Source organism: Corvus brachyrhynchos, unplaced genomic scaffold (genome assembly GCF_000691975.1).
Source record: "Corvus brachyrhynchos isolate BGI_N302 unplaced genomic scaffold, ASM69197v1 scaffold279, whole genome shotgun sequence".
Taxonomy (NCBI): Eukaryota; Metazoa; Chordata; class Aves; order Passeriformes; family Corvidae; genus Corvus; species Corvus brachyrhynchos.
This window is the reverse complement of record NW_008246060.1, coordinates 7,639,895-7,664,348: the sequence shown is the minus strand read 5'-3', so window position 1 is coordinate 7,664,348 and position 24,454 is coordinate 7,639,895. Positions and strand designations below refer to the sequence as shown.

At 38.5% G+C, this 24,454-nt stretch overlaps 1 protein-coding gene across 1 annotated transcript in view; it reads left to right on the top strand.

Moving 5' to 3' along the window:
• Positions 1 to 23,716, top strand: part of SH2D4B (SH2 domain containing 4B) — a 60,453-nt gene extending 36,737 nt beyond the window's left edge. The window contains exons 7-8 of the mRNA XM_017746461.1: positions 19,915 to 20,135; positions 23,420 to 23,716. Coding sequence (XP_017601950.1) covers positions 19,915 to 20,135; positions 23,420 to 23,512 — 314 coding nt within the window. The 3' untranslated portion in view covers positions 23,513 to 23,716. The remainder of the gene's footprint in view (positions 1 to 19,914; positions 20,136 to 23,419) is intronic.
• Positions 23,717 to 24,454: the final 738 nt, after the last annotated feature.

Sequence of the window (24,454 nt, the reverse complement as noted above, 5' to 3'; positions counted from 1 at the left end):
TTCCATATGGCAACAAAACTAAAGACTCCTCATCCCATAAGTATTTAACAAAAGGTTGCAGGTGGCTGAAACAGGTATTATTTCCATGTTGGCTCTTTCATTTGTCCTTTAACCTTTCTCTTGTGTTTGAACTCTGTTTCAGCATTTTTTTTCATTCCAATTAGTTTGTCAGCTGTTACTTTTTATACTTTTGATATTTTTAACTTCAGATGTTAGACTTTTCACCCTCACATACTGTGTTCTGCATTTGGTTATTTTCCATTCAGAATATAGGAGTGCTGGTCTTTGCAGAGGATGTTGATCTCAAAGTATTTCCCCAGCTTTAGTGGAGGGCAATGTTTTAGGATTGTTGCTGCTCATACACAGTATAACAGGGATCTCTCAGGTGTGTAGTGAGTATAGCACAGAATTTATTCATTGCCTGTCTGTAGGTGGCTGTGTGCATGCTTGCCAAGCATCTGCTGTAGCACTATCGGGTCTCCACTTGCCTTCAGGTTGAAAGGAAAGTTCAGAGGCTGATATCACAGATCTGGAAACATGAGGTAGTTACCCTAAAAGCTGTACCTTTAAAACATAATTGCAGCAGCATGGGTGCTGTTGTGGAGAAGAGCTATTTTACCAGGGGAATTCAGAGTGGTGGTGTAGTTCAGGCATCTGTGGAGGAGCTGATCAGAGCAGGTCGAAGGATGGATTGAAAGAATGCTGAGAGATGCAGAAGCTGAATAATCTCTGACATCAGGGGAGCCAGGGAAGAGAAAATTTTCAGTTTAACAGGAACGTGTTGCAGATGTTTACAGATCGAGGTTTAACTTCAGATGGCTAATGTTTTCAGGAAGAAACTTGTTTTCAAGAGGAAAATCTAGCACACTGAAATAGTGATAATGGTTCTGCAAATCAGGCATTCTCAGTAAAGGAGCTGAATATTTCTGAAGGTCTATTCATTATGGATCCTTGAGCAGCAGCAAAGGGCAGTGGGCATATTCATATAGCTGAACTGTGGGAAATATATCTTACAAAATATAGCTTGTAGTGTAACATTTTTTGAAGGACACAGAAGTGGCAGTGGTTTGTTTGAAAAACCTCCGACAGTGACTAAAGTTTGCTGCTTTGAGCACAAAAGCATGCTCTTTCTTTTGCTCTTGAAGAGGAATCTTCCAGTTTTTTAATAAATGCTTTCTAGGAAGATGTAAAGCAAGTAAATCCAGCAGAAGTACAGCCTTCTCGATATTAATGATCTATTTTCTAATTCACTGCTTTATCATTGCCTAGGTTTTACTTCCGTTTGAGAAAGTGTACATATCTGCTTAAGTAAACTGAGCCCTAGGGGTCTGGGATTTATGTCACTTCTAGAATTGTAGTTGATGTAGTGTTTTATCAGAAAAAAAGATAAAAAATTTGTTTAAAATCTCCTGAATTCACTGAGAGCTTTTCACTGTCTTCCATGGGAACTGAAGGATGCAAAAGAATAGTTATATGCAAGGCTTGGTATCTAAAACATTCTGGAACTATGACTGGGAAACATCTGGAATGGAATCAGAGAATTCCTGACTCAAATAAAAATTGTGTATGACAATGTACCTGTTATGTTGCACACATTTGCAGGACACCTCCAGGTCTCTAATTTATGCAAGTAAATGGAGAAGGGAAAGTGTGAGATTAAAAGAAGGATTACAGAATATCAAAATTTATTTTGAACCATTGTCTGGGAAAGATTAGAAAAGAAAAGGATACTTTCAAGATGATAGGTTTAGAAGGGATTATGTTTTACTCCCTTTATCAAAAAGGTAGAGTTCTCTGTTGTCTGCCAGTCAGTTCTCAGAGAGGACTGACACAGTTGTGACCAGCAGATCAAATATCTGTAGACTTTGTGGGTTATGGCTGCTGCAGGGATACACCTGGGTTAACACAAGCTGCCAGTTATTGCCACCTGCTTGATTTTATGTAAAAGAAGTAATGCCACAGTCAATTAGTGTCAATCACCATCCCCAATCTGTGTGGTTTCCTCAGAAAACTTTGGTAGGAATGGGTGTTTCCTTTGTTGGGAATCTTGGCAGGAAGAACAGATGTGGAATAAGTTTGGACACCAAATGACACTCTCATCACAGAACCTTACATTAGAAAATGGGTTGAGAAGTACAGTTTGGCCTGAGTGGGAAGGCATGCTCAGCTGTCACCTCTGTTGTCCCCATCCTGTGGTTACATGGAGCACAGGAGTTTCCAAGGCTGCTTAGACCTGTGCTTTCCATCACTGCTGAGTTCAGGCACAGGATGATGATACTCCTGTCACAGTGGTGCTGCAGGATGAATGAGAGCCCCCTGGTGTATTATACAGAGGGGTTGCTAAACCCTCTGTGTGGCTGGAAAATCTGTCTTGCAGTTGAAGGACTGAGGATAGGCTCATGTTGGGTTTGTACCATTGCATTTAAATAGTAACAATATTGTAATTTTACTTTATTATAAAGCAGTAATTTTTATAACCTACACATAGAGGTTTTCTTGGGGCACCAAATATGAACCAGTCCTTGCAGTTTTATAGATATTCTCTATGTGGGTGGATATAAGCATGAGAAATGTTATTAGAGTCATGATAATCTGTTTACTTGCTGTGGAACATTATTTTTCTGTATTTCCTGAACATATTCCTATCAAAAATTTGCCGTAAATGCTCTGATAGTATTTTTCAAAGATCTCACAGTATTTGGAGTTAAGTTTTGAGGTTCTGTGGTGGATTCTGGTACTTTATTGTTGTCTCAACTCAAGCCAGACCCATAACATAACAGAACCCAAATGATTCCTCAGCTTCAATTCAGCTCTCAGCTTCTTTTATAAGTAAAGGGAGGTGTTTTGCTCTTTTCTGAGAAATAAGATGATCCTTCACACACTAATTCATTCTACTTAGGTCATAGTGATTGTTTCAGTCTGTCAGTTCCTTTGAAGGCTTTGGAATTGTTTTTCTTATGCCATTAGAGCTCCAAAGTGTCTACACAGGCAGGTTATTAGCAAACAAAATAAATGTTTTAGACTCATGGCTCCCATTGGAAGGGAGCAAAGTATCAAAGTGAGGTAATGTGAGCTGTAACATGCTGCAAGGAGAAAGGAAGCACGAAAGAACATCAGGGAAATCGTAGAATGAGGCAATTGAATAATTAATGTAAATAGGCTAATTGCTAATGTGAAATGAGCTTTCTTATTCTTTTACAATACATTGTCCTTCTTGACTGCTTTTTAACTGGAAGCTGTATTCTAAAGATTTGGCATGTTCTGAAGATAGAAGGCAGCAGTTTTTCTTAGCAGGTATGGTAGATGTTAAAAATGAGAGATAATCAAGAACATGTGATCCCAAAGGGGAAACAGGTGTGGTGTGTTAACAGTTTCATGGACACAAACATGTCAGGTACAGAGCCTATACAGTGCAGGGCTAGTTAAAACTAATAATTTTTTTTAAAGTCTTTTCAAGTTTGTGTCAGGCAGTTCTTTGCATTTGTGAAGAATATTCAGCAACTTTTTCAGAGAGTTTACTCCCAGGTGGATTTACTGAAAAAATATTGAAAATCAAATTGCTTTGTATTCTGAAGACTTCTTGCCCCCTTTATTTAAAACACTTTTAAGATTTTCTTCTCTATCTGCTACTATTAGAGCAGGCATTGTGAGCAATTATGATTTTGTTTAGTAAGCCATCATGGTAGCTTACTGTATTTACCTGTAATTTTTCATTACCATTCTCTCTCCATTTTGAACTGGTCTGCGTGTGAGTATATTTCTCTATTACTGCAGCTCCTTCAGGCTTTATCACATTACAAAAAAACAAAAAGGAGAGGTGTGTGGACAGAAAGCTCTGCTATTACTGCTTGGAAATGAAGAATCATTTATGAAAACCATGTGATATAAGAGGAAGAGTTATTTGGAAGAACTCATATGTAGAGATATAAAAGTGACACTTTTACACAAAATAAGGAGTGTTGCATACAAGTAAAAAGCCCAGACATCTACAAAGGTTGTTTATGGTAAGACTGAAAGAAATCATAGTGATTGTTGATGGTGACCAAAGCAAATGCAGAAAGCCTTGTTCCTCTGTCCAGCAGCCTGAATCTGAGCAGTGGTGCCCTTTTACATGCACTGAAGTCTGGTCCTTACCTGCTGGACCATGCTTTCTCTTTCCAGTGGCATTGTGTATGTGTGAGTTGGAGTTTATCCGTGCACAAGGCGTGCTTAGCTGTCAGTCACTACCAGCACAAGACATTCAGCTCATACTGTGCATCTTTAAATGCTGTATCTGTTTGTTTCCTGATCGCCCCCTCTAGCATATGACAGGCATCCTGTCTAGAACCTTGCTAGTCCTGGATGAATTGCTCATATCCTGCTTATTGTTAGTCTATATCTAAGTGCTTATCAGCCATGCCTCCAGCTCTTGTTCCTTTGCCTGCACACTTGCAAGAATGTGCTTTCCATTTCACAGGCTTCAGCTTACAATAGACTAAATTATATTTATTATTTTATCTATTTAAAGCCCAGAAAGCACTTGCAGAGCCAAGGTCAGTAAATTTCCCTGGTTTCCCAGCAGCTGGACACCTTATTGGTCTTTCTTCTTGCTCTGCTAAGTATTGAACCTGCAGTCCTATTGATCCAGCCTCAAGGGAAAAGATTACAAGTTAGTAGTTTGACAGCTCCTTTGAAGCAATACTATTTTCCTGCTAAGCAAAGACAGCTCTCTCAAGGAGGGTGCCAGCAGGTATTGTGTGTAGTCACGCAGGGGGGAAAGTGTGGGGCTGTGTGAAGTGCTGTTGCTGGTTTAGCTTAATTCCAGTTCACCCAGTTAGGAGCAGATCCTGACACTTAAACTGCTTTCCCCACAGGAGGTAAACAGTAGGAGATGGTAGGAAAACAAAGGGAAGCGATTTCTGTGACTGCAGGCAACTAACCTGTGTGTGTCACTGCACCATGTGCTGCTGGCATGGAGGCAGAATGGAGTGGGGTGTGGGAAACAGAAATTTGCCTTTACCCTTGCAAACATTAAGGGGATGACAGCTGCCTCCCCTTTTCAATTTCAGAAAGGTCAGTTCTTCCTTCTTCTGGCCTTTCAGTGAATGGGACTGTCAAATCACAAATTCACGACTCTTTTGAAGAGGTAAAACTCCAAAAGAGCTGTGCAGCTTGGCATTGGCTCTGCTTCAAACCCTAGCTCTCTATCCAAGATTAACATCCATAATAAAATACACAGGAGTTCTTAGTCCACGATGGAGAGGACTGAGGTCTAAATTATATGTAATTCCGTGGAACTTTCTGCCACTGCTGTTACCACTGCTTCTCACAATTAAACACAGCATGGATCTTTCATGAGTGCATATGGCTATTATAAATTCATTCCAATATGCTTGATGAAAGGAATCTTTTTGACTTGAAGTGTGCTATAAACACTTATAGATATTCAATCCAAACTACAAGAAAGTAGTCGTTCATTAGTCATGGGACAGAACTCCCTCTCCTATTTTCTCTCGTAACCACACTACTGTTTACAGGGTGGGGACAGAAGCTTTGAGAACTGAGGAGGTGGTAGGAACAAATTATTCTGCACAGTTGCTGTATGAGATCAGTTCCTTTTATCATGTTTCATTTGTGAAATTTAGCATAAATGAAAGAATCTTAATTCCAGACTTTGTATTCAAAAATTAAGTAAAAATTTGTGTCTACTTCTGTTTATAACTTTTTCAGAAGTTGAGATGGAGTTGGTTCCTTCATTAAAGTAATTTCTGTTTCCAAGTAGTGGCTTCAAACACCCCTTTCAGATTATCCTGCTGTGAGCTGCTAGCTCACTTACCTTAGTTCAACTGCTGGTAGGAAATGAGGCAATTTAGTGCCTGATTTTTAGTGGCTTAACTGAGAACTGTGTCAGACCCCAGAGGATGTCCAGAACTGGATCACTGTCAGAGCTGCACATGGTTATTACACTGCCACTCGTTAGGTGTGAAGTTTTTACTATCCCAATGTTGTTCTCATTTGACTTTCAACAGTGCTCCAGTGTCTGGTTCACTTTATTGAGTGATTAAAGGTAATTTTTTCCCCTGAGGAGCAGTACACAAAATCAATGTGCAAGAATGCTGCAAGCAGCTAGAAAGCACTGTAATTAACAAAGTTAGCCTAAAGTTCCCAAATGTAGCCAAGTGTGTGAGAAGAAAAATTAGTTATCAATAGTATCCCTAGATTTACTTTTTTTTGAACTAGATAAAGAAGTACAGTTTCTTAAGTAGTTACAGAAAATGCTTTGTAGAAATCTCTCTGGAACTGCTGCTTTAATTTGAATATGGGAAAATACTCCAGGTATACCACGATTTAAATTCATATCCCTTAAGCTCTAATAATTACTTGATTTAAAAAAACATGTAGAAAGATTTCTTATGAGCTCAGTAATGTCATCTGGAAGCTTCTCACAGATGAAAATAGATTTCAGATTTCCGACTGCTAATATACGTAAAAAATATATGTATTCTTAAACTTTACACAAAGGGAATATATTTAAGGAAGTAAACATTCTCCTTCACCTGAGAGAAAAGTGTGAAAAGCAAAGAACACAGTACATTTTCTGCCTAGTTATCTGTTGAAACATTCAGCTGTAAAATTTGAATTTTCCAGGGCTCCATGTCAACTGTGACTTTTGCTTTTCTCCTTCTTTAGAGTGAACTCTGCTGACACTGTGATTTACAGTAGCACAGTTGTCATTTAGGTTTCTGGAAAATGTGTCTTGACAGCTTCTTCAACACCCATGAGATCATAGTGTTCTAGGTGAGCTGTAAGATATATGTGCTTCATGCATCATGAGCATGCGTATGTGTTTATATATGTCAGAATTTTGTACCTTTGGATCTATTAATTTAATTATAGAACAGAGAAGGGTTCATCAGTCATTTTTGATTGTGGCCTGTATTTTTATTAAAAACTGAGGGCTTCCTTATTAGTTAAAAGCAAACTGAGAATGCTTTCCACTGCTTTTCAATTCTGTCTAATTCAAGGTCAAGAACACTATCATTAAAGCCTCCTGGAAAGTTTCCTTGCCTCCTTCTCACAAATTGCTGTGGTGATTGCAGAGCCAGTTGCACCATGTGACTGCCTTTATCAGCTGGGTATCAGGGTATTCACGAGGGCGTGTCAGAGTGGCTGTAAACTGTGGGCCAAATCTGTGGCCATAGTCTCGGTTCTTCCTGAAATGAAGTTTCACCTGGGAGCATGCAGCAGCCCTTGGCTGTGTCCTAAGGCACTCAGAAACATAACACATGGAGGAAGGGCCCCAGGATCTAAAAGCCAACTCCTGCTGCTGGAGGTTAAACTAGAGGTCTGAAGAATCTTGTTGGATGCAATGAAGAATCAAAAAAACCTAACTTCCATGTAGTCAGATGAAACCATAGTTACATCAATACAAATCAGTATCAATATGGAAAGGCCAGTGGAAAACATTAGCAGCTCTAGCAAATTAGCAGCTTGTCAGAGGCTGTAGTGTAGTATTTTGTTTACTACCATGTAACTCAATTATCTTCTAGACATTTCAGCCTCTGTTCATTGGGCAACTGCTTTTACAGTTAGACCACTAAATTGATGATGTTTTATTCATAATGCATTCCCAGTGTACCGAATGGTAAATCAATATTAGTATAAATAAAGCCATTTAAACTAGCAATGTAGCAGGAAGGCTCCCAAAGAAGGCTCTGAACATTCATAATGCCCAAAACGTCAGCCTCAGTGTTGGTAACCTGTAGAATAACAAAACCTTTCCTACCCGGCCATGTACTCTGTGTTACACGATTCAAGACACTTGTTCACAGAAATCTAACATTTGAATAAACCTTACTAAGCGTGGATGTTTGTGGAGAGCTTTGAGTTTCAGTTTACACACAAGCAGATTTTGAATACCTAAGAGTCATCACTCATGTCAACATTTTACTTCACTCTTTCATTGAAGTCATTGTGAAGCTTGTTTGTTTCAGGTAGAACTGCAGATTAATTGCCTTTATGGAAAGTAATTTAAATATTCATTCAGAGATGCATCATACAGAAAATTATTTGAATCCATCTGCTCGTCTAAAGCCAGTGCAGTTGTCTTCCTTTTTATAAACACCAACACGATAATTGTTCTTCAGATGTTCTAAAATGTGCCTTCATTCAGAACATCCCATTTATTTTTTTAAAGATTTTTTCTAAATAGCACTAGGATATATTTCCTGTTTGCCTGAAGCTATAGTCTATATTTTGGTTGTGTTGTTACACCCAAGTAAAACATGTGAAACTTCTAATAAAGACAGTGAGTTCAGTTTCTAAGTCCAAATTTGAAGTGTTGGGATTTATCTTAATTCAACAAAATCATGAAAAACTGAAATATGTATTGAAAGTATTCTTAAACATACTTTGTTTTTATAATGAAAACATTATATTGCTTTTATACCAGACATATTGAAAAGCTTTATAACAATGTGAAGAAGGAAAGAATGCGTGGGAATTACCTTTTTCTAAAATTACTTTCCTATTTTTCTAGAGATGAGCTCGACAAAGTGGCACTGTTGTTTTTCTCTGAGTTCTAACCACTGGGAATTGCAGGCTTTTTATAATTTGGCTCATAACTAATGCATTGTTTTTCCCTCCAGTTTTTGGTGGTTGGTTTTTTTCGTGGTTGTTTTTTGTTTGGTTTGTTGCTGTTGGATTTTTTTATGCTTCGAGGAGATGCTGTGATAAAGGCAGGAATACCCATAAAATGTGGTGTTAGAGATACATCTGCTTTGCTTTTGTTTGCCTTCTTATCGTTTGTGTCATGCGGCCGCCATGATTTCAGAATATTCTCGTCCATTTTGCTGCTTTTCACTTGGCTTGATGAAATTTGCTGGTAGCTTCCTATTACCTAAGCAATTCATTCCTTTTCTGCATTTAGTAAATCCAGTTACCCTGCTTCCCAGCCATTTACAGCTATGGCAATAGTGGGTCAGGGAGCTGCACTAGGACTTAATGTTGCTGTCTTACTCATTCATTTTGATAGGAAATCAGAGCATGTTACAATTCTAAGTAATTGTTTGCTATTATTATTAGAAAGCTTTTGGCAGCTGATTGTCTCAGTCCAGTCTGTGTGAACACGGGCCTGATTTTTTAATTTCTCTGTATTTTCTGTACGTAATTACATGATGGAAAAATGGGTATAGTGGGTCAAAAACTGCCCCAGAATGAATGGCTGCACAGTATAAGAGGCAAAATCTAATCAGGCCCTAACTGTTTTGCCAGAGTTTATGCTGATTTATTATATGATTTATTCAGTATACTGTCAGTCACAGTGTAGATATTAAGAAACTCATGGCACAGAATTAAATCCCATTTTCCTCTACAAGTGGTATATTCATGATAGAGCACACAAATGGTGGGGTAATGCCCTGCTTTTGGCTGGGAAAAACTTCATTTTTCCTTGGCCCACAGCAGCCATTTTTAATGAATGTTCATTATTTACTGTCTCCTATACATCCATAAATATGGCCATATTTTTAGAACAGGTTACACAAAGGATCCAGTCTGCATTGCAAACTTAAATGTTCATGTGCCTAAGCAGCCAAGTATTCACAATTCAGAAGCATCAAAACTAATTTGCGTATCAATACTGAAAGACTGTGAATGAAAAAATATATATTTGGGTTTAGTATATAGTATTTTTCTTATGTCAAAATTATTTGAAGACAAAAAGAAACATCTTACTTGTTAAGAAACATCAGGATAATAAAATGTGTGGTGCAGAAACAGAACCTGGTGCTAAAAGAAGTAAATATATGCATATATATTAGTATTTAATTTTTTAAATAGTGATTATGGATTTGCATGTCCTGTGAAGTATTCCACACTTCAGTCAGTAATGCTTATTTCAGAGACAGTAAAACATGTAGCTGTTTTAAGAGGCTGCAGAGTTGAAGTTTTGTGCTTGACTTGTCTTTCTGGTTGAGATTAAACACCTGGAGATTTGCAAGTACAAGTATTTCTTCTGACACTGTTTTTAAAAGAAAATCCTGGTGGTTAAATGTGCATATAGGCTTGAGAGAAGGAAGTGGCTGCAAGTTAATAAAAATTTGAGGAGATGTGTTTTTTTCAAAAACAGTCCCTGAGACTGACAGTAGTTTTAACGCTTGCAATTTTTCACCCTTGTCTCCCACTTGCAGGAAGTGGGAAAGGGTAACATTTCCATGCACTGAGTGAGCAGTGGGTAGAGATCCAAAAGCAGCTTGCACGGCAAGTCAGAGAACTGGCACTCACTTCTGATTGTAATGCCTTCAGAGGGTGAAGTGTTCAGTGACTGCTGATTTTGAATTGCAAATAATTTCTGCTTTTATAGATTTCCTTAAATTATTTTTTAAAGGAGTCTTTGATTCCAGAAAGAATTACCCCCAGCTTCACAAACTTTCCTCAGTCTCTGTGTGTTCAGAACTGTACCTCCCACGTCCCCTCCAGCAACTGCCCATCAGCCAGTAATGGGCTCTTTGGGATCTCTGCAGGAAGGTCATCCCAGCCAGGGCTATTTAGCAGCAGTGCTGTTCCATGCACTGTCTTTGGTCCTTGGTCTGTCTTTGATCTTTGGTCCATGTATTCCCCCTGGAGTTCCACCTGGCAGTGTTGCCTTGGAATGAGTTGTACAAAGCCAGGAAGGTTCTACTAAGAGACTACTTCTTCTACTCTGCCTATTTGCAGATGTCCAAAGTAAACAAGAATCTCACTGTGGGCTTTGTTTTGTTTTGTGCAGTTGGTTTGGTAAAAGCTCATCTTCCATGTTTGCTCATGTCTGTGTTTCCCTCAGAAGTATTTAGGAGAAACAAGAGCCTAATGATGGCTGGAGTTGTGAAAACATAAATAGATCCCAGGAGAGCTTTTCTTCTCCCCTCCTCTCCTTTCACGTATTAACTTTCTCATCTTTTTCCTTGCTTTAGATCTAATTTGCGTACTAGAAGGGTTTTCTCTCTCAAATTCAGTAAAATTTCCGAATTTAGATGAGAAGTAACAAGGTGAGTAATGTAAACAAGTGAAGTGCTTGCAAAAGACACCCACAAAGTAGAATTTCCCATTTATTGCTCGCAAGACCAAGACTGAATGAATGTAAACATTTTGTCTGACTGGAGAAAGGATGATGAATACTGCCCACTAACCTTCTAAAAAAAACTGTCACACTTTTCCATTTACACACAAAACACACTATCAGTGACTATTGTACCAGAACAGATGTGTTTTAATTTGCTGAGCCAGGATCAGAGCATAAATCAGTTTCTTTGCTCCGTGTTTATTACACCACTGTACAATTTCTAGCCCTGTCAGGCTTTAGTGAGATATTGCTGTGTGCTTTACTGATTAAACAAATTTTCATGTTTCAGTAGATACAACAAGGCCTTAATATCTGCTCTGCATGTGTCACATCAGAGAAGTTTATTGATGGCCTGTATAGTTTTCTTTTTTGTACATAATAGAAATAAAAATTTGATCTCATCTGTATTGTAAGGAGGCGAATGCATCCTACAGGAGTGATATTTGTAACAAAGTTCCCTACTTGGATTAGTGTACTGATATTTTCTCAAGTTTGAAGACATCCTCATGCATATATTTATTTTCCATGCTCCTTGCAGGAAATGTCAGGTATCTATAAGAGAGTCTAGAACGTTTATATAGGCCGAAAGTATTTACTGATTTAAAAACCCAACAAACCAAAAGCAAAACCAAACACGCAACCTTCCAGTTGTTGATCTCCCATTGAGTTCACTAGAACATTGAGGCTTCTGACTTTGAAACACAGCTGTGTTCCCACAGTGAAAACAGTACAAAATGAAATTTTCTTGACTCATAATTTCTGACAATTTACTGATCATACACAGTAAGCTACACACAGGAACTTAGTTTGAGAAACCACTGAAAATGGAACAGATAACTGTTCTATCTTTTAATGTAAGGTTTTTTTCAGAAGCTATTTAGACAAGAAGAGAAAACTCACAAAAATTAAAGAGTAATAGCAGAGATTTAATGCAGGGATTTCAGGTCAGAAGAGCCTCCATCTAAAGAAAAAATAAATACATATATATGACATAAAAGGTTAAAGGTATTCTGTGCTATATTTTCTCTTCTGATACGTGGCAGTAACGTACAAAGAGAAGAGAGAGGTTAAATTGTTTTCCCCCCAGCTAATGCATTCTACAGGCTGTTCTGAAAAGAAGGAAGGAAACCAACCACACAGGCTTTGAGGAGATATTAACAGGAAAATTTACAGCTCTATTATACAGTGGTATATTCAGACAAGTAATGCCAACACCTATCTTTCCTGTGCTGCACTGCTTGCTAGTGAATAAGGTGTAATGTTTTGACAGTGGGCATAAAGGGTTTTTATGGTATTTTATAGTTGGATGTAGAATGAACTCTGAAGGAGACAATTAAGAGGTATATTTTCATGAAGTGCATAGGGAATTAACTATGAGCCACCCTGGCAACAAGGAATGTAACACACCTGATTTTCTGTAAACCTGAAGAAAAATACCCATTATTACTGCGTTATTCATTTAGATGGGATTTTTTAAGATTCCCAGGGGAGTAAGGCACCCATTTCTTTCAGAATTTCCGTAGGTTTTTAATTGCTTTAGAAAATCTTATTCTTAGGGAATTACGAAATCTCCTGAGGACTTAGTTTGCTTTATTCTAAGAACTGTTGTACCCTGACAAAACAGAGAGCTGAATCCTCATTAGAAAAAATAAAACCCAAACCAACCAAGTAAAAAGACCCCACCCAAACAAAATGAGGCCTATGTATTTTTACCTGTGATATTTTTCCTTGAATTTCTCCTGTGTATAGAGACTCAAGACAATCCTATGCACCAAGTAATTCTTCAAGGAGAGCTCGTTTAGGGTGTGATGGATTATCAGTGTGCCTCATCTTTGCCTAAAGGGATCTCTTGCCATCAGAAATACATTATTCCTCTGGGCCTTGGTTTCCTATACATGCCTGTGCATAGCCCAGGGCACGCTTCCTATACTGAGCCAGGCACACTGGGGAGATGGCTGAGTCTCACTGATGTGTTGCTTCCCAATCCTGCCTATGCCTTAACTGTGCCAGGATGGTTACAAAGGAAAAGAGTGGTGAGGAACGGCTAATGGGCTTCTGCTCACCTTTCCCCAGCACAGATTCATCTCCATCTGAGGTATGGTACTGCATGCTCAACTCCTGAAATTGTGCAGAAGAGGTGGTGAATGTGGAGCAAAGAAAATTTGCTCCAGAGTTTCACTAAGCAGCCTTGCTTAGCTTTGCTTCTGTAGCTCAGAGGAAGCTGGCCCCATGCTGGCCCCTGAGCACTGACATAACTCGTATGTGAGTATATTTCAAAAGTGCATTTTACCTGTTGATTTCTAGATACATCCCAGCTTTGTCTCTCAGTGCAGTTCTATGGAGGCAGGAAGGTTTTATGTACACATATTTTAGGTTTTGCTTTTTGTGATCCATTGCACGTATTTTCTCTATTATCAGTGTCTTTAAATATTGCTGGTTACTAGGACTTAGACTGCCAACCTGCAGCACAGCATGAAATATCTACATTCTTACTAGCTGTAAATAGGAATTCAGCACCCCTTGGCTCTTGGGCTCTTGCCACCACACTTCTGGCCAGATTTTGGAAAACAACCAAAAAAAACCCCAAAACAGCAAAAAAACCACAATTCCCCCTTAATCGCAGCAAACGTACCTGTCATTGTGCTGGGTTTTTGTTTGAGTTTTTATTGAATTTTTGTTGTTTTGTTGTTTGTTTTGTTTTTTCTAAACCTGGCCATTTATTTCAATGTCTAAATGGGAACAGAACCCTTTTGAAGATCTAGTCCCATGTGAGTTTGTTCTGCCTTAACAGCAGATGGTGAATAGCTTCAACAGCTTTGTTTCCATTACCAGATGTCTTTGATTTACTCCCTTGCTTTGCTTTTTAGCCTTTATTGCTTCTATTCTGAAATAGCAGAGGCAGAGCTATTGTTATGTCTCAGCTATAGCTTTTCTCACACAATACTATTGATCTCTTCTTTCACTATTTGTTTTGTGGCATTATTCAAAAAAGTACTGTGACTAAAAGGAAGGAGGGTGAAACCTCTTTAATAGTAGCGCACTGTAAGATCTTATTGCTGCAAATATTTGTGCACTTATTTAATTGTGCATGCTACTCCTGCTGGAAGCACCAGAGAAGTGACGATGTATGACTTAACTATGTTTGTTATTTTTTGACTATTTCAGTCGCAGTGCAGTCCAGAAACCACCATTCTGATAAGAGCGTGCTTTAAATTCTGTGTGACATTGGCAGTCTCAAGGATGACATAAAGTATTCAGTCTAGACATCACCCTGCTGTAGATTAATTGTGTCCTTCCCAATGAACAACCAGAACTGTGGTCACTCAGTTTGAGTCCACATATAGACTTGCACGTGTGGGAGAGAACTGGAAAAGTCAACCTGAGGAAACTTGCTTTGAGTGATGCTTTTCCTGGAGAGTATAAACCATAGCTGCTCTAGTTCTTGCACTGCAGGGAAGCCATTACATCATCTTCCCTGCTTTTATGCTTTTGATCTTTCTGAGTGGTTGAAGGAGCTGGGTTTTTCACCTTCTCCCAGACCAGAGAGGGTTGCTGGTGCCATACATTCGAGTGCTTGTTTTAAGCCTTTACTATCCCAGCTTATTATGGGATCTCAAAAAGGTCAGGTCTATTTTAAACTTTAGTTCCCCAGCTTCAGTTTTCATCTTACACATGAGGAGCCTACACAAGCTATCTTCATCTTCTGTGAGCTATGGAAGCTCTGCCCCCCTCCACGAGGTTCATAGAGTGTTCTCAGAAGCTGCTCCTGCTCCTCCTGGCAGTGGCTTATGTTAGTGCTGCTGTGTGACACAGCCTCTCAGCTCCTCCAAAACCAGACTGGCTGCACTTGGATCAATCCCTTCTGAACTTCTGGTTACTTTTCTGATTATTTATTTCAAAACTGATTGCCTTTGTTCAGATTTTGGCCCCAAGTAGGTTTGATATTTACTTCCAACCGCATGATTTTTTAAATTAAAATGAAGTGGGGAAAAAAACCTATGATGTATTTTCCTCTCATCAAACCAGAACGTTTCTGTTTTGATTCAAAATGACCAAGACCCTAAAATCTGTTTAATAAAAAGTTATTTTCAAGCTTCTATAGTGGTTTTTTTACCTGAAATTTATTTAAGCCTTTTTTTTTTCTTTTTTCTTTTTTTTTCTTTTTTTTTTTTTTTCGGTTTGGTTTGTTTCATTGTGAGGTGTAATCCAACTTTTGACTTTCAAATTTAAGTCTTGAAGAGAAAAGTTGATTTGGAAATTTTTGGTAAATTTTCTCTTTTGCCATTGGGGAATTTCTTATTCTAAATGCTATATTTAGAGTAGTATGTCTGCCTAGCTCAGTTTTTCAGTTCAAAAAAATGGGAGGGGTTGGCTGATGCTTAGCAAACTGATCCTTCCCTCTTATGGCCATTTTATCACTATCTTTCCAAGTACTGATTAGATCTGCCTGTATAATTGAACAAATATAGTCCTTTACATTATTCAGGAGTTATCTGCTAATTCCTCATAATTCCTTGTGTTTACTCATTTATTTATTGTTTACACTTGCTCTCGGTGTAATGTGTTTTTATGACCTTTAGCGTGTGAATCATTCGTGTAATGATTGCCAGGCATATTTGTATTCATTTGGGCTTTGATCTAATCCTATTGAAAACAAAGGAGATACTGGTATTGGCTTCTCTCTGTTTTGGATCCTGATTAGTGACCTACATCACCCTGGTGAGATGTCTTAAGTTGTATGAACAGGATGAATCTCTTTCTTCTGCATTGATTATGTGTGAATATTCATAATTGTTCATCAAATCAATTTTGCACGAAATAGAAGGCTTTTCATAATGGTCATGAAAGCACTTTGGCATGAATGCTTTCATTACATTGTTCTCATTTATTCATGCCAGTGTTTGTAACACTTTTTCTGAGTAAGACCTCATGCACTGGAGTGTTTGAGATCAAGCTAATGGAAAAATATGAAAAGAGAAAGCATTGGCTGAGCAAATAACTTCTGTTGCAGAAGGGTAAATGAAAGCTTCTGGGCTGTGTTTGCACCTGCTGTCCCTCTAATCTTAGCTGGCCTCTTGGCATATACAAATATATTATAATATGAATATATTATAAAATGTATATAATATTTGTATTATATATATATTTATAGATTAAAAATATATTTGCCATTAAAGGCTGAATTATCTTTTTATATAGACATGACTATCACATGTGGTACTTCAGACCCTTCCTTTTACGAGCAAGGATATGACGTAACTTTATCTGTATAATAATGAAAAAATAATTCTAGAGTTCTAGTACATAGTGTGCCTTGTTGGCAGAGTCTATCAGCCTTTCTAGTTTGGATTCACGCTTGGTATGGAATTCTTGTAACAAATATACATGTATTTCATCTCCTGAGTTTCATTCAAGGATGTATGTAGGATAATCCTGAGAGCAGAGTGGGAAGCTGAGGGGTCATTGCAGAATATTGCAGAATAGCACTTTCTGCTGTTGAGGCTCTTGTAAACTTGGAAGGCAGCATTAGGATTTCTTAGCTGGGCTCACTAAATTAATAATGAACTCATCACTTCTTGCATGAGCTTAATATACCCTAAATGTTAGGATGTTCTTTTTCCTTTTAGAAAGATCAGTGGCAGTAAAAAAAACATAATTACAAAAAAAATTTAAGACTTGCCTATCATCTACAAATTGTCATTACAGGCCCTGTATTTTAAAAAATGAAGCTGTTAGTTAGGAACATGTCAGTTGATGATGAATATTCTATGATTTGAAATAACTGTCTTTGAAAATGTTATTCTCTTGCTAAGAATCCAAGATGTTAATATCTGTAAGCATTGCAAAACTGGACTCTTTTTTCCCTTTCTTAAATCTTTTTAGGAGATTAGCAAGAGTGAGAGTGAGGGGAAAATTAGTTTTCAAAGCATCAGTGGTTTCTATTCAAGATAATATTTATAATTAATACCCTAACTAGCACAAACAAGAGCGTCTGTGATTCTATACCTCTTACTGGAGCCTTGGGAAACCAAAGTTTCTTGACTTTAGTTAAAACAATTTTAAATGTAGGGGTTTCACAGATGTCTATCTCTCTACAGCCATCTCAGGAGAGAGTAGTGCCACTGTTTTTCCAGTTGTCTTGAGAACATAATGTTTTTAGATAACATTTGTTTTTAAACAAATATTTGTTTAAAATTTATTTTTACAGTAATTTGTATATTATTTTAAAAACATTATTTGGATAATGTTTTTAAAGGGTAGAGGGAGACTTTCATTGCTGTTATAACCACACTCTGAAGAATTGAACCAGAGAAAAATAAAATAACTGGGAGGAAAAGAAAGGGAGGAGCTGGTGGGCAGAGATGGTTTCTTGTGAGCTTTTAACTGAATCAGGAGAGTGAAAGGGAAGAAAATGGCTGGCTGATAATTTATTACACCATCTTTAGCAGAAGAGAGAATTGAAACAAAAAAGGAACTTGGCTGTGAGCGATGTAGCATTTCTCACTTACTCAATGATATGGAGTGCCCAGAACAAAAATAAGGTCTGGCAAAGAAGATGGCATTGTGTGGAAGCTTCCAGTGTTTCAGCTCCACAGAGCAGGGGAAGAGATTGCCATTAAACTAATCAATGCTAAATTAATTTCATGTTATATGCCTGATAGTGATTCAAACCCTAGAAATATCCTAATAGTGTTCACTGTATAATACAACCCCTCTTTTTTTACAACTGTCTCTGTTTTACAAATCCTCTGTCGAGGCTGAATTGTCTAGGCCACCTCATCCCCTGTCAGGGCTGCATAACAGTTCTGGCACTGTAGTGCCAGAAGAGGTTGTGACAGCACCTAGTTCCTATCTCAAAAGTTTTCTGCATGCCTTCAATCTAGAATTACAGTATAAATACTTATCTATTGTAATTAATGTAGCATTTGCTGGTTATGGCACTGTTTATCCTTTCCTGTCATTAAATGCTCTGAGCTTGGTAGTGTGGCTCATCTACATTTATTTCCAGCAGAGATTTGTCAAGGCAGTAGCCATCATAATCACTAATAAAATTTTCATGTATATTTAAATTAGGGCAGCTTGAGAGAAGACTGGTTTAACAGATAATGTGATTTCAGAATCATTTTTTGTGTAATTCTTGGGTACCTGGTATTGGGATGTGCTGGAACAGCTTCCCATAATACACTGTATCATATGGATTCATACTGGTGCTATCTTTTTATCTGAACAGAGTTCAAAAATTTTTAATAATTCATCTTGGAATACCTCCAATAAAACTATTTCTAATTTTGAAAAGTGCACCAATGGACACTATTGCCGAGCAGTTACTTGCTGCTTTTAAACAAATGCTTATGTTTGCATGTTTACTGCCTGTTTTTCATATCTGGTGCAAAGATGATGCAATATCCTTCATAAAAGAGAAATGTATGTCATTCAGCAGACTATATATGTGTGTGTTTCTTCCTAGTACTGAGGGTATTCGCGTAGGGACCTGTGAGTCCCATAGACATTGAGCCCTTCATCACTGTACCAAGTAAAACTGCAAAAGAAACTCATATTCTCAAAGTAGACAAAAAAATGAAGGAAGGATATGCTTTTCTACCTTTCTTAATATCACACAGTGCTTGCTTTTGTACCCAGATCTCCTCAGTCCCTTCCTATGTCTCCCAGAGGCATAATTTTCCTCAAGGACTTAATTAGAGCATTCCAAACTTTCAGGTAAGCCCTTCTTTGTACAAACCGATAATCCCTGAACTACGTTTATTATTACACTAAAACAGTGTGGCTTTTCAGTACTTGGACTCCATGGAACTCTCACTAGGACATGTAGGATTCTACGATGACAAGCAGTTCCATTAAATATTACATGTATTGTTTGGAGAAAGTTATCCCCACAGAGAGTAACTTTGGAACATTCACATACATTATTTACTGATGTATGTGCCGTGTTCACGTTCCGAATGGCCTAATTCAACATCTGTTCCTGATGAGAGTGAGCATCTGGTGTTTCACAGATAATTGAGACATGAGCTGACTGTCCTCTAGGCTGGCCAGACAGACTGGAACCAGGTTCTCTGGGTGGATGGTAAGACCTGGTTCAGTGCCAGGTGCAATTCTGATCACACCTTTCTTGTGGGTTGGGCTCAGAACAGGGTTTGTGCATTATAACCTCTATGCAAGCAGAAGCACCAGAAACTTCAGTGTTGTGCCCCAGAATCAGAAAGAAAAAGAGAAATTAAGATTTTTCCAATACAAAATAATAAAATGGGAAAGTTCTTGAAACTCTACTCCTGTTAAACTTTTTCCTCCAGTTTACCTATATGCATCTATGGATATGTATGTGTGTGGCTGTACAAAAGCAGAGAAATACTTTTTCTCCTGGCACTTGCTTTACATTCCTTCTTAAGGACCTATAAAACAATTATAATGCAACAGAGTCTACACAACTGCAATACAATTGCAAATTTCAGCAATGTATTGCAAATTCAAACTGCAATACTAGTCTGCTTAAATGATCACGTGTCCAAAATTCTCTGGTTTGATAGGCCAGTTGCATTTATGCACTTCCTTTGAAAAAGCAGTAAGGATGGGAAAAAGCAGGTCTTAATCATCAAATTAAAAAGCATATCCCAGCAGACTCCATCAAAACTCTTACAGCTATTGTTCGGAAGCAAACAGCATAAATATTGTCTCCATTGCTCCAACTCCTCCTAGAAACATTCCAGTCTTCAGCAGCTACACCATTATGATTTCACTTCTGTTCAGTATTTGTGGCATTTGATTGCCTCTGGCAGACCTGTTACCTGCATAACCATGGGGTTTTTCCTTGCCAGGGATTATCAGCCGTCAGGAAGCAGAGGAGTTGTTGATGAATAAATCTGAAGGCGCATTCCTGGTGCGAGTCAGTGAGAAAATCTGGGGCTACGCATTGTCCTACCGCCAGCAAAACGGGTTCAAGCACTTCCTGGTTGATGCTTCGGGGGATTTCTACAGCTTCCTGGGGGTCGATCCAAACCGACACCCAACACTCACAGATCTGATTGATTTTCACAAGGTAACACGTGCTAGGTGGAGATCAATAGCTGAGTGGAATGGATTAATAATTTAATGAGGAGCCATGTAATTTGAAACCACACTGGAAAATAGTAATGACCATAGTGGGGGAAAGAATATTGTACACGAAGCCTAGCTGTAACATTCATACTTCTGTTGCAGTGAATCAGAAGGCTTTTCCCCTTCTTTCAAATGCTCCAGTGTGTACTTGTGTCCCCTTATACACTGTGTGCTCTCCTTGGCTACAAATGGACTAATAAGGGCTGACAGATGTAACGCTTTCTGAGCCTTTTTGCTGTGGAAAATTGGATTGGAAATACCATAGAAAGGTCTTTCAATGAAAGTTCAGCCTTTTTCTACCTTTGATGTGAGGGCTGTAATGTGCAAAAGCAAGAGAGCGTGACCCTGTAGTAAAGAAGGGAACATAGAGGGGTTCTCTTTTAGGGGTGTGTTAAAGGTCGCTCCTTATTACCCAAAACAATCTTACAAGAGTCATTTACTATTCGCCTTTAGATGGGTTTGAATTACTTTAATTCTGTTTCTTGTTGCCAGACTGTAACTAAACAGTAGCACTGTTTCTGAAAGCATAGGTTGTTTTCATCATCTGGCATCTCTCCCTATCTTCATCAGTTTTAATTCTGCTTTTTTCTTAGCCACCCTTGTAATTCCTCTTTGTCCTCTCTTTCCTAGTTCCCCTTCCTATTTTATCCTTTTCTTACTCTTGTCTCAGAGTAACTGTATAAATTTTTTGCTCCTCCTTTTCTTCACAGATCTTCATATTTTAAGCATTCAGTCTCAGCTTATTTTTCTTCTGAATTGTCTCTCTTTTAAATCTTGCTTTTATTTCACCTGTTTCACAACATCTTTTCGGTGTTGCCTTAGTGTCCCCTCGGAGATGACTATGACATTAAACATGCACAAATTGTATTTCCACATGGGGGGATGGGAGGTATCACATTTGACTAAAATATATGTCCTCCCTTAATTTAATGAAATTAAATTAAATTTGGGCTGCCTTGGAAGCCCAAATCCCTGACACCCTTCTTGTACAGAATATCCTCTTGGCCAGTTTGGATTAAACAACTGGGCTGTGTCCCCTCCTAGTTCTCCCTTATTCCCAGCCTACTCTGCCAGCAGGGCCTGAGTGGGAAAAAAAAGCTTTCGTGCTGTGCAAGCACTGATCAGGAGCAGCCAAAGCTGTAGTGTGTTATTAACACTGTTTCAGCCAAAACACAAGGTCACAATGGAGCACAGGCAGCTGTGAAGAAAGTTAGCTCCATCCCAGCCAACCCCAGTGCACCTGGAGAGACTCTAACCAGGGTCTTGTCAGGGAAAAAAAGCAGACATGCAACCCCTCAAATGCAGATTATCAGGTGTTGGATGTAGGATGTACCTCTGGCTAATGTAGTATCCCCTCTGCTCCTGGTGATAGTGACAACCAATTCCAGCCCTCTCTGTTCCACCTTTGTTCCCATATTTTCATCACAGCTCATGGTTAGGCAATCACTGTATTAGGAACACATCTGTTTACAGTCAGCAGTAGAGCGCTTGTCAGAAGCAGAATGGCTTTTAGTTCCTGCCATTTTAAAAAAGAAAAAAGCTTGCTTAGGCATCCCATGATAAGAGTTAATAGCTGCCCCTGTAGTAAGCCTATCAGAGAAACGGGTCCACCTTTTAATGCCAACACACAGTTCTCTTTTCCCTGTCTAGCTAATACCTGTATTCAAACTGGTCTCTTTGGCAATCACTTCAGGAGGCATTTATCCTGTCGCGTGGTTTTCTTAGAGGCTTTTCTGCCTGCCTTCTCTGGTGAAGTACATTGTCAAGTGTCCCCAGGCCTCCTGGTAGCCCCAAGCAGTCTGTATGTGACTGGCTGGGGTGTGGGCACACTTTCCCTTGCAGATATTGCTATATTTTTTGGATAAGGTGCTGCTTTCCTCAGGACTATTTTTGGCAAGAGGGTACTTCCCCACCCCGAAGGTTGCATGGATTTTTCTTTGAGTGCCTTTTCACTTTCAATCAAAATTAGCAGGGCTGGCATAACTAATTTTTTACTTGCTTATACCTATTGTCTTCATTTTGTTTCATTTTGATTAAAAAAACCTAAGAGGCCACTCAAACAACTGAGCTGACAGACACGAAGGGGTGGTAACTGTTAGCTGGAAGAATAAAGCTTACAGAATATGGTGTGAATGGGCATCTTCTTTTTTCATTATTTGCATTTAAATACGGTGTGGAAAGTGGATGATTGCTAAATATTTGTATTTACTTCCTCGCAACCTTCTTGTCTAGTTGGCATGGTGGTGACTGACCAAAGGTTGAACTCAATGATCTTAGAGGTCTCTTCCAACCTAAATGATTCTGCAATTCTTTGATTCTGAAAATAATTTAATTTGTGTAGGAACTTTCTGAACTGATTCTCAGTCTTATGTAGTGATTGGGAGGGAACAACAGCTGGGAGCCTGCATGTGTTCTGAGGAAATCAAGCACCAAATTTGCATTGAATTTCAATAGAAACTAGATAGGTTTTGAAAATGTTGGGTCCATATATATAGATCCATAACTTGGATCTAAACTTTCAGATGAAGGATTGCTATTTTAGTCAATGTAATTCTGGATTCCAGCTCATTTTGTTGCATCTATCAATCTTAAACTTCTGCAAAAACAAAAATGAACTATCACTACTGTAGGAATAAATGCAAAGACCAAGTTCTCCACTTTTCCAGTAAGTGCCTTGGTAATCAGTCACTGGAATGATGCACTTGGCATACGAATATTTAATTAATGAGAGTAAGAGCTATGAGTACAGACTGCCTTTACCCTAGCAAGGGTAATGTCTTTCACCTTGCTGTCATGAGTCAGAAAGCTGTTACTGTTCTGTGTGAGCACTCAACATTGAGCTCTTGCTCAGTCTGCCTGGGGAGGTAGTGTGGTAAGACTGGCATCTGTCTGTTAAATCAACCCATGAGAACACCCTTTATAGGCACCTGTAGCTGGTTTCCTAAGTAGTGCAGCAACTTACAAGTAGTACAAATCAGAGCCTCTTGTGTGCACTGACTTCACTGTTTGATAGTAGCACAAGCTACTACCAGCATAAGTACGAGATAAACAAAGCATGAAGAAAATGATTAATCGATGAGATCCTTTTGCTGGTCTGTAATTATTTTATCAAATGTTTATTCATAATTCCTTATCACTTACTGTGGAGTGATGGCCTTCATTGCTATTCTTAGAAGATAGGTGTGGCTTAGATCTTTGATATCTTAATTGGTTTTATCTTTCCAGGAAGAAATCATCACATCCTCAGGTGGGGAGCTACTCCTGGAGCCATGTGGACAGCAGAAAAATCCACCAGACTACAGCCCTTTATTTGAATAACTGATCCAGGACTAACAGGAATGCATTCTGGATAGCTGTAGTAATAGATAGCTACAAAAGTAAACAATGAAAGTAGTTAACCAACTTTCAAAGCCACTGGTCTTGTGGCCAAAAAGTATCCTCATTAGGAGGCCTAAAATATTTCTGGTTTGCATCTGAATTATCATCATTATTCATATTGCTAGCACTTGAAAGGTGAGAAATTACCAGCAAATTGCAAAAGAGGACTACTTCCAAAAAATTTTCAAGGGGTTGTGGCCAATTGCACTGAATGTTAAGTTCCTGTCTTAATTTTCTCATGTTTTATACAGCAAGAAGCATGGGCAGGAACTATTCATAGAGTACTGTATGAAGTATCAGTGTTGGTGAACAGATTCTGTGTTCCAAAGCAAGGTCTGACAGTTTCTGTTGACAATTTCTTTACTCAGTGGTGCACTTTTAACAAGAGAAGCAGTCTTAAAACATCCCTGTGAAGTTTCTGATTGCTTACTTAATTAGGTGTAGCTTGAAATTTGCCATTATGCTTTTGAATTCAGGCCTACAAAGTTCCCCACAGCAGAAACAGAATAAGGTCATACACATATTATTTACATTTTCATGCAGCCCAACAGCCTTGGGAGGAACTTTACTCCTGTACAGTAAGTGGTCAGTTTATTCTAAAGAAAACAGTTTGTTTTGCTGCAATTCTCTCACTGGCCTTGTCATGTTTTCCACTTTTAGATGTGCAAGAGACACAGTGGATATTGTTAGCTTCACTTTGCTGTAGGACTGGGTATTTTCCTTATCTGAGTTATGAGAGAAGGTGGGGCTGGTATATTTATACGTAGAAAAGGTACAACTAATTACATTATCATCATGCTATTTTATGTCTAAAAACAAGATGCTCACAATGTGTTCCTATCTATTTGCTATAAATATTAGCCCCATGAAAGTAGACCAGAA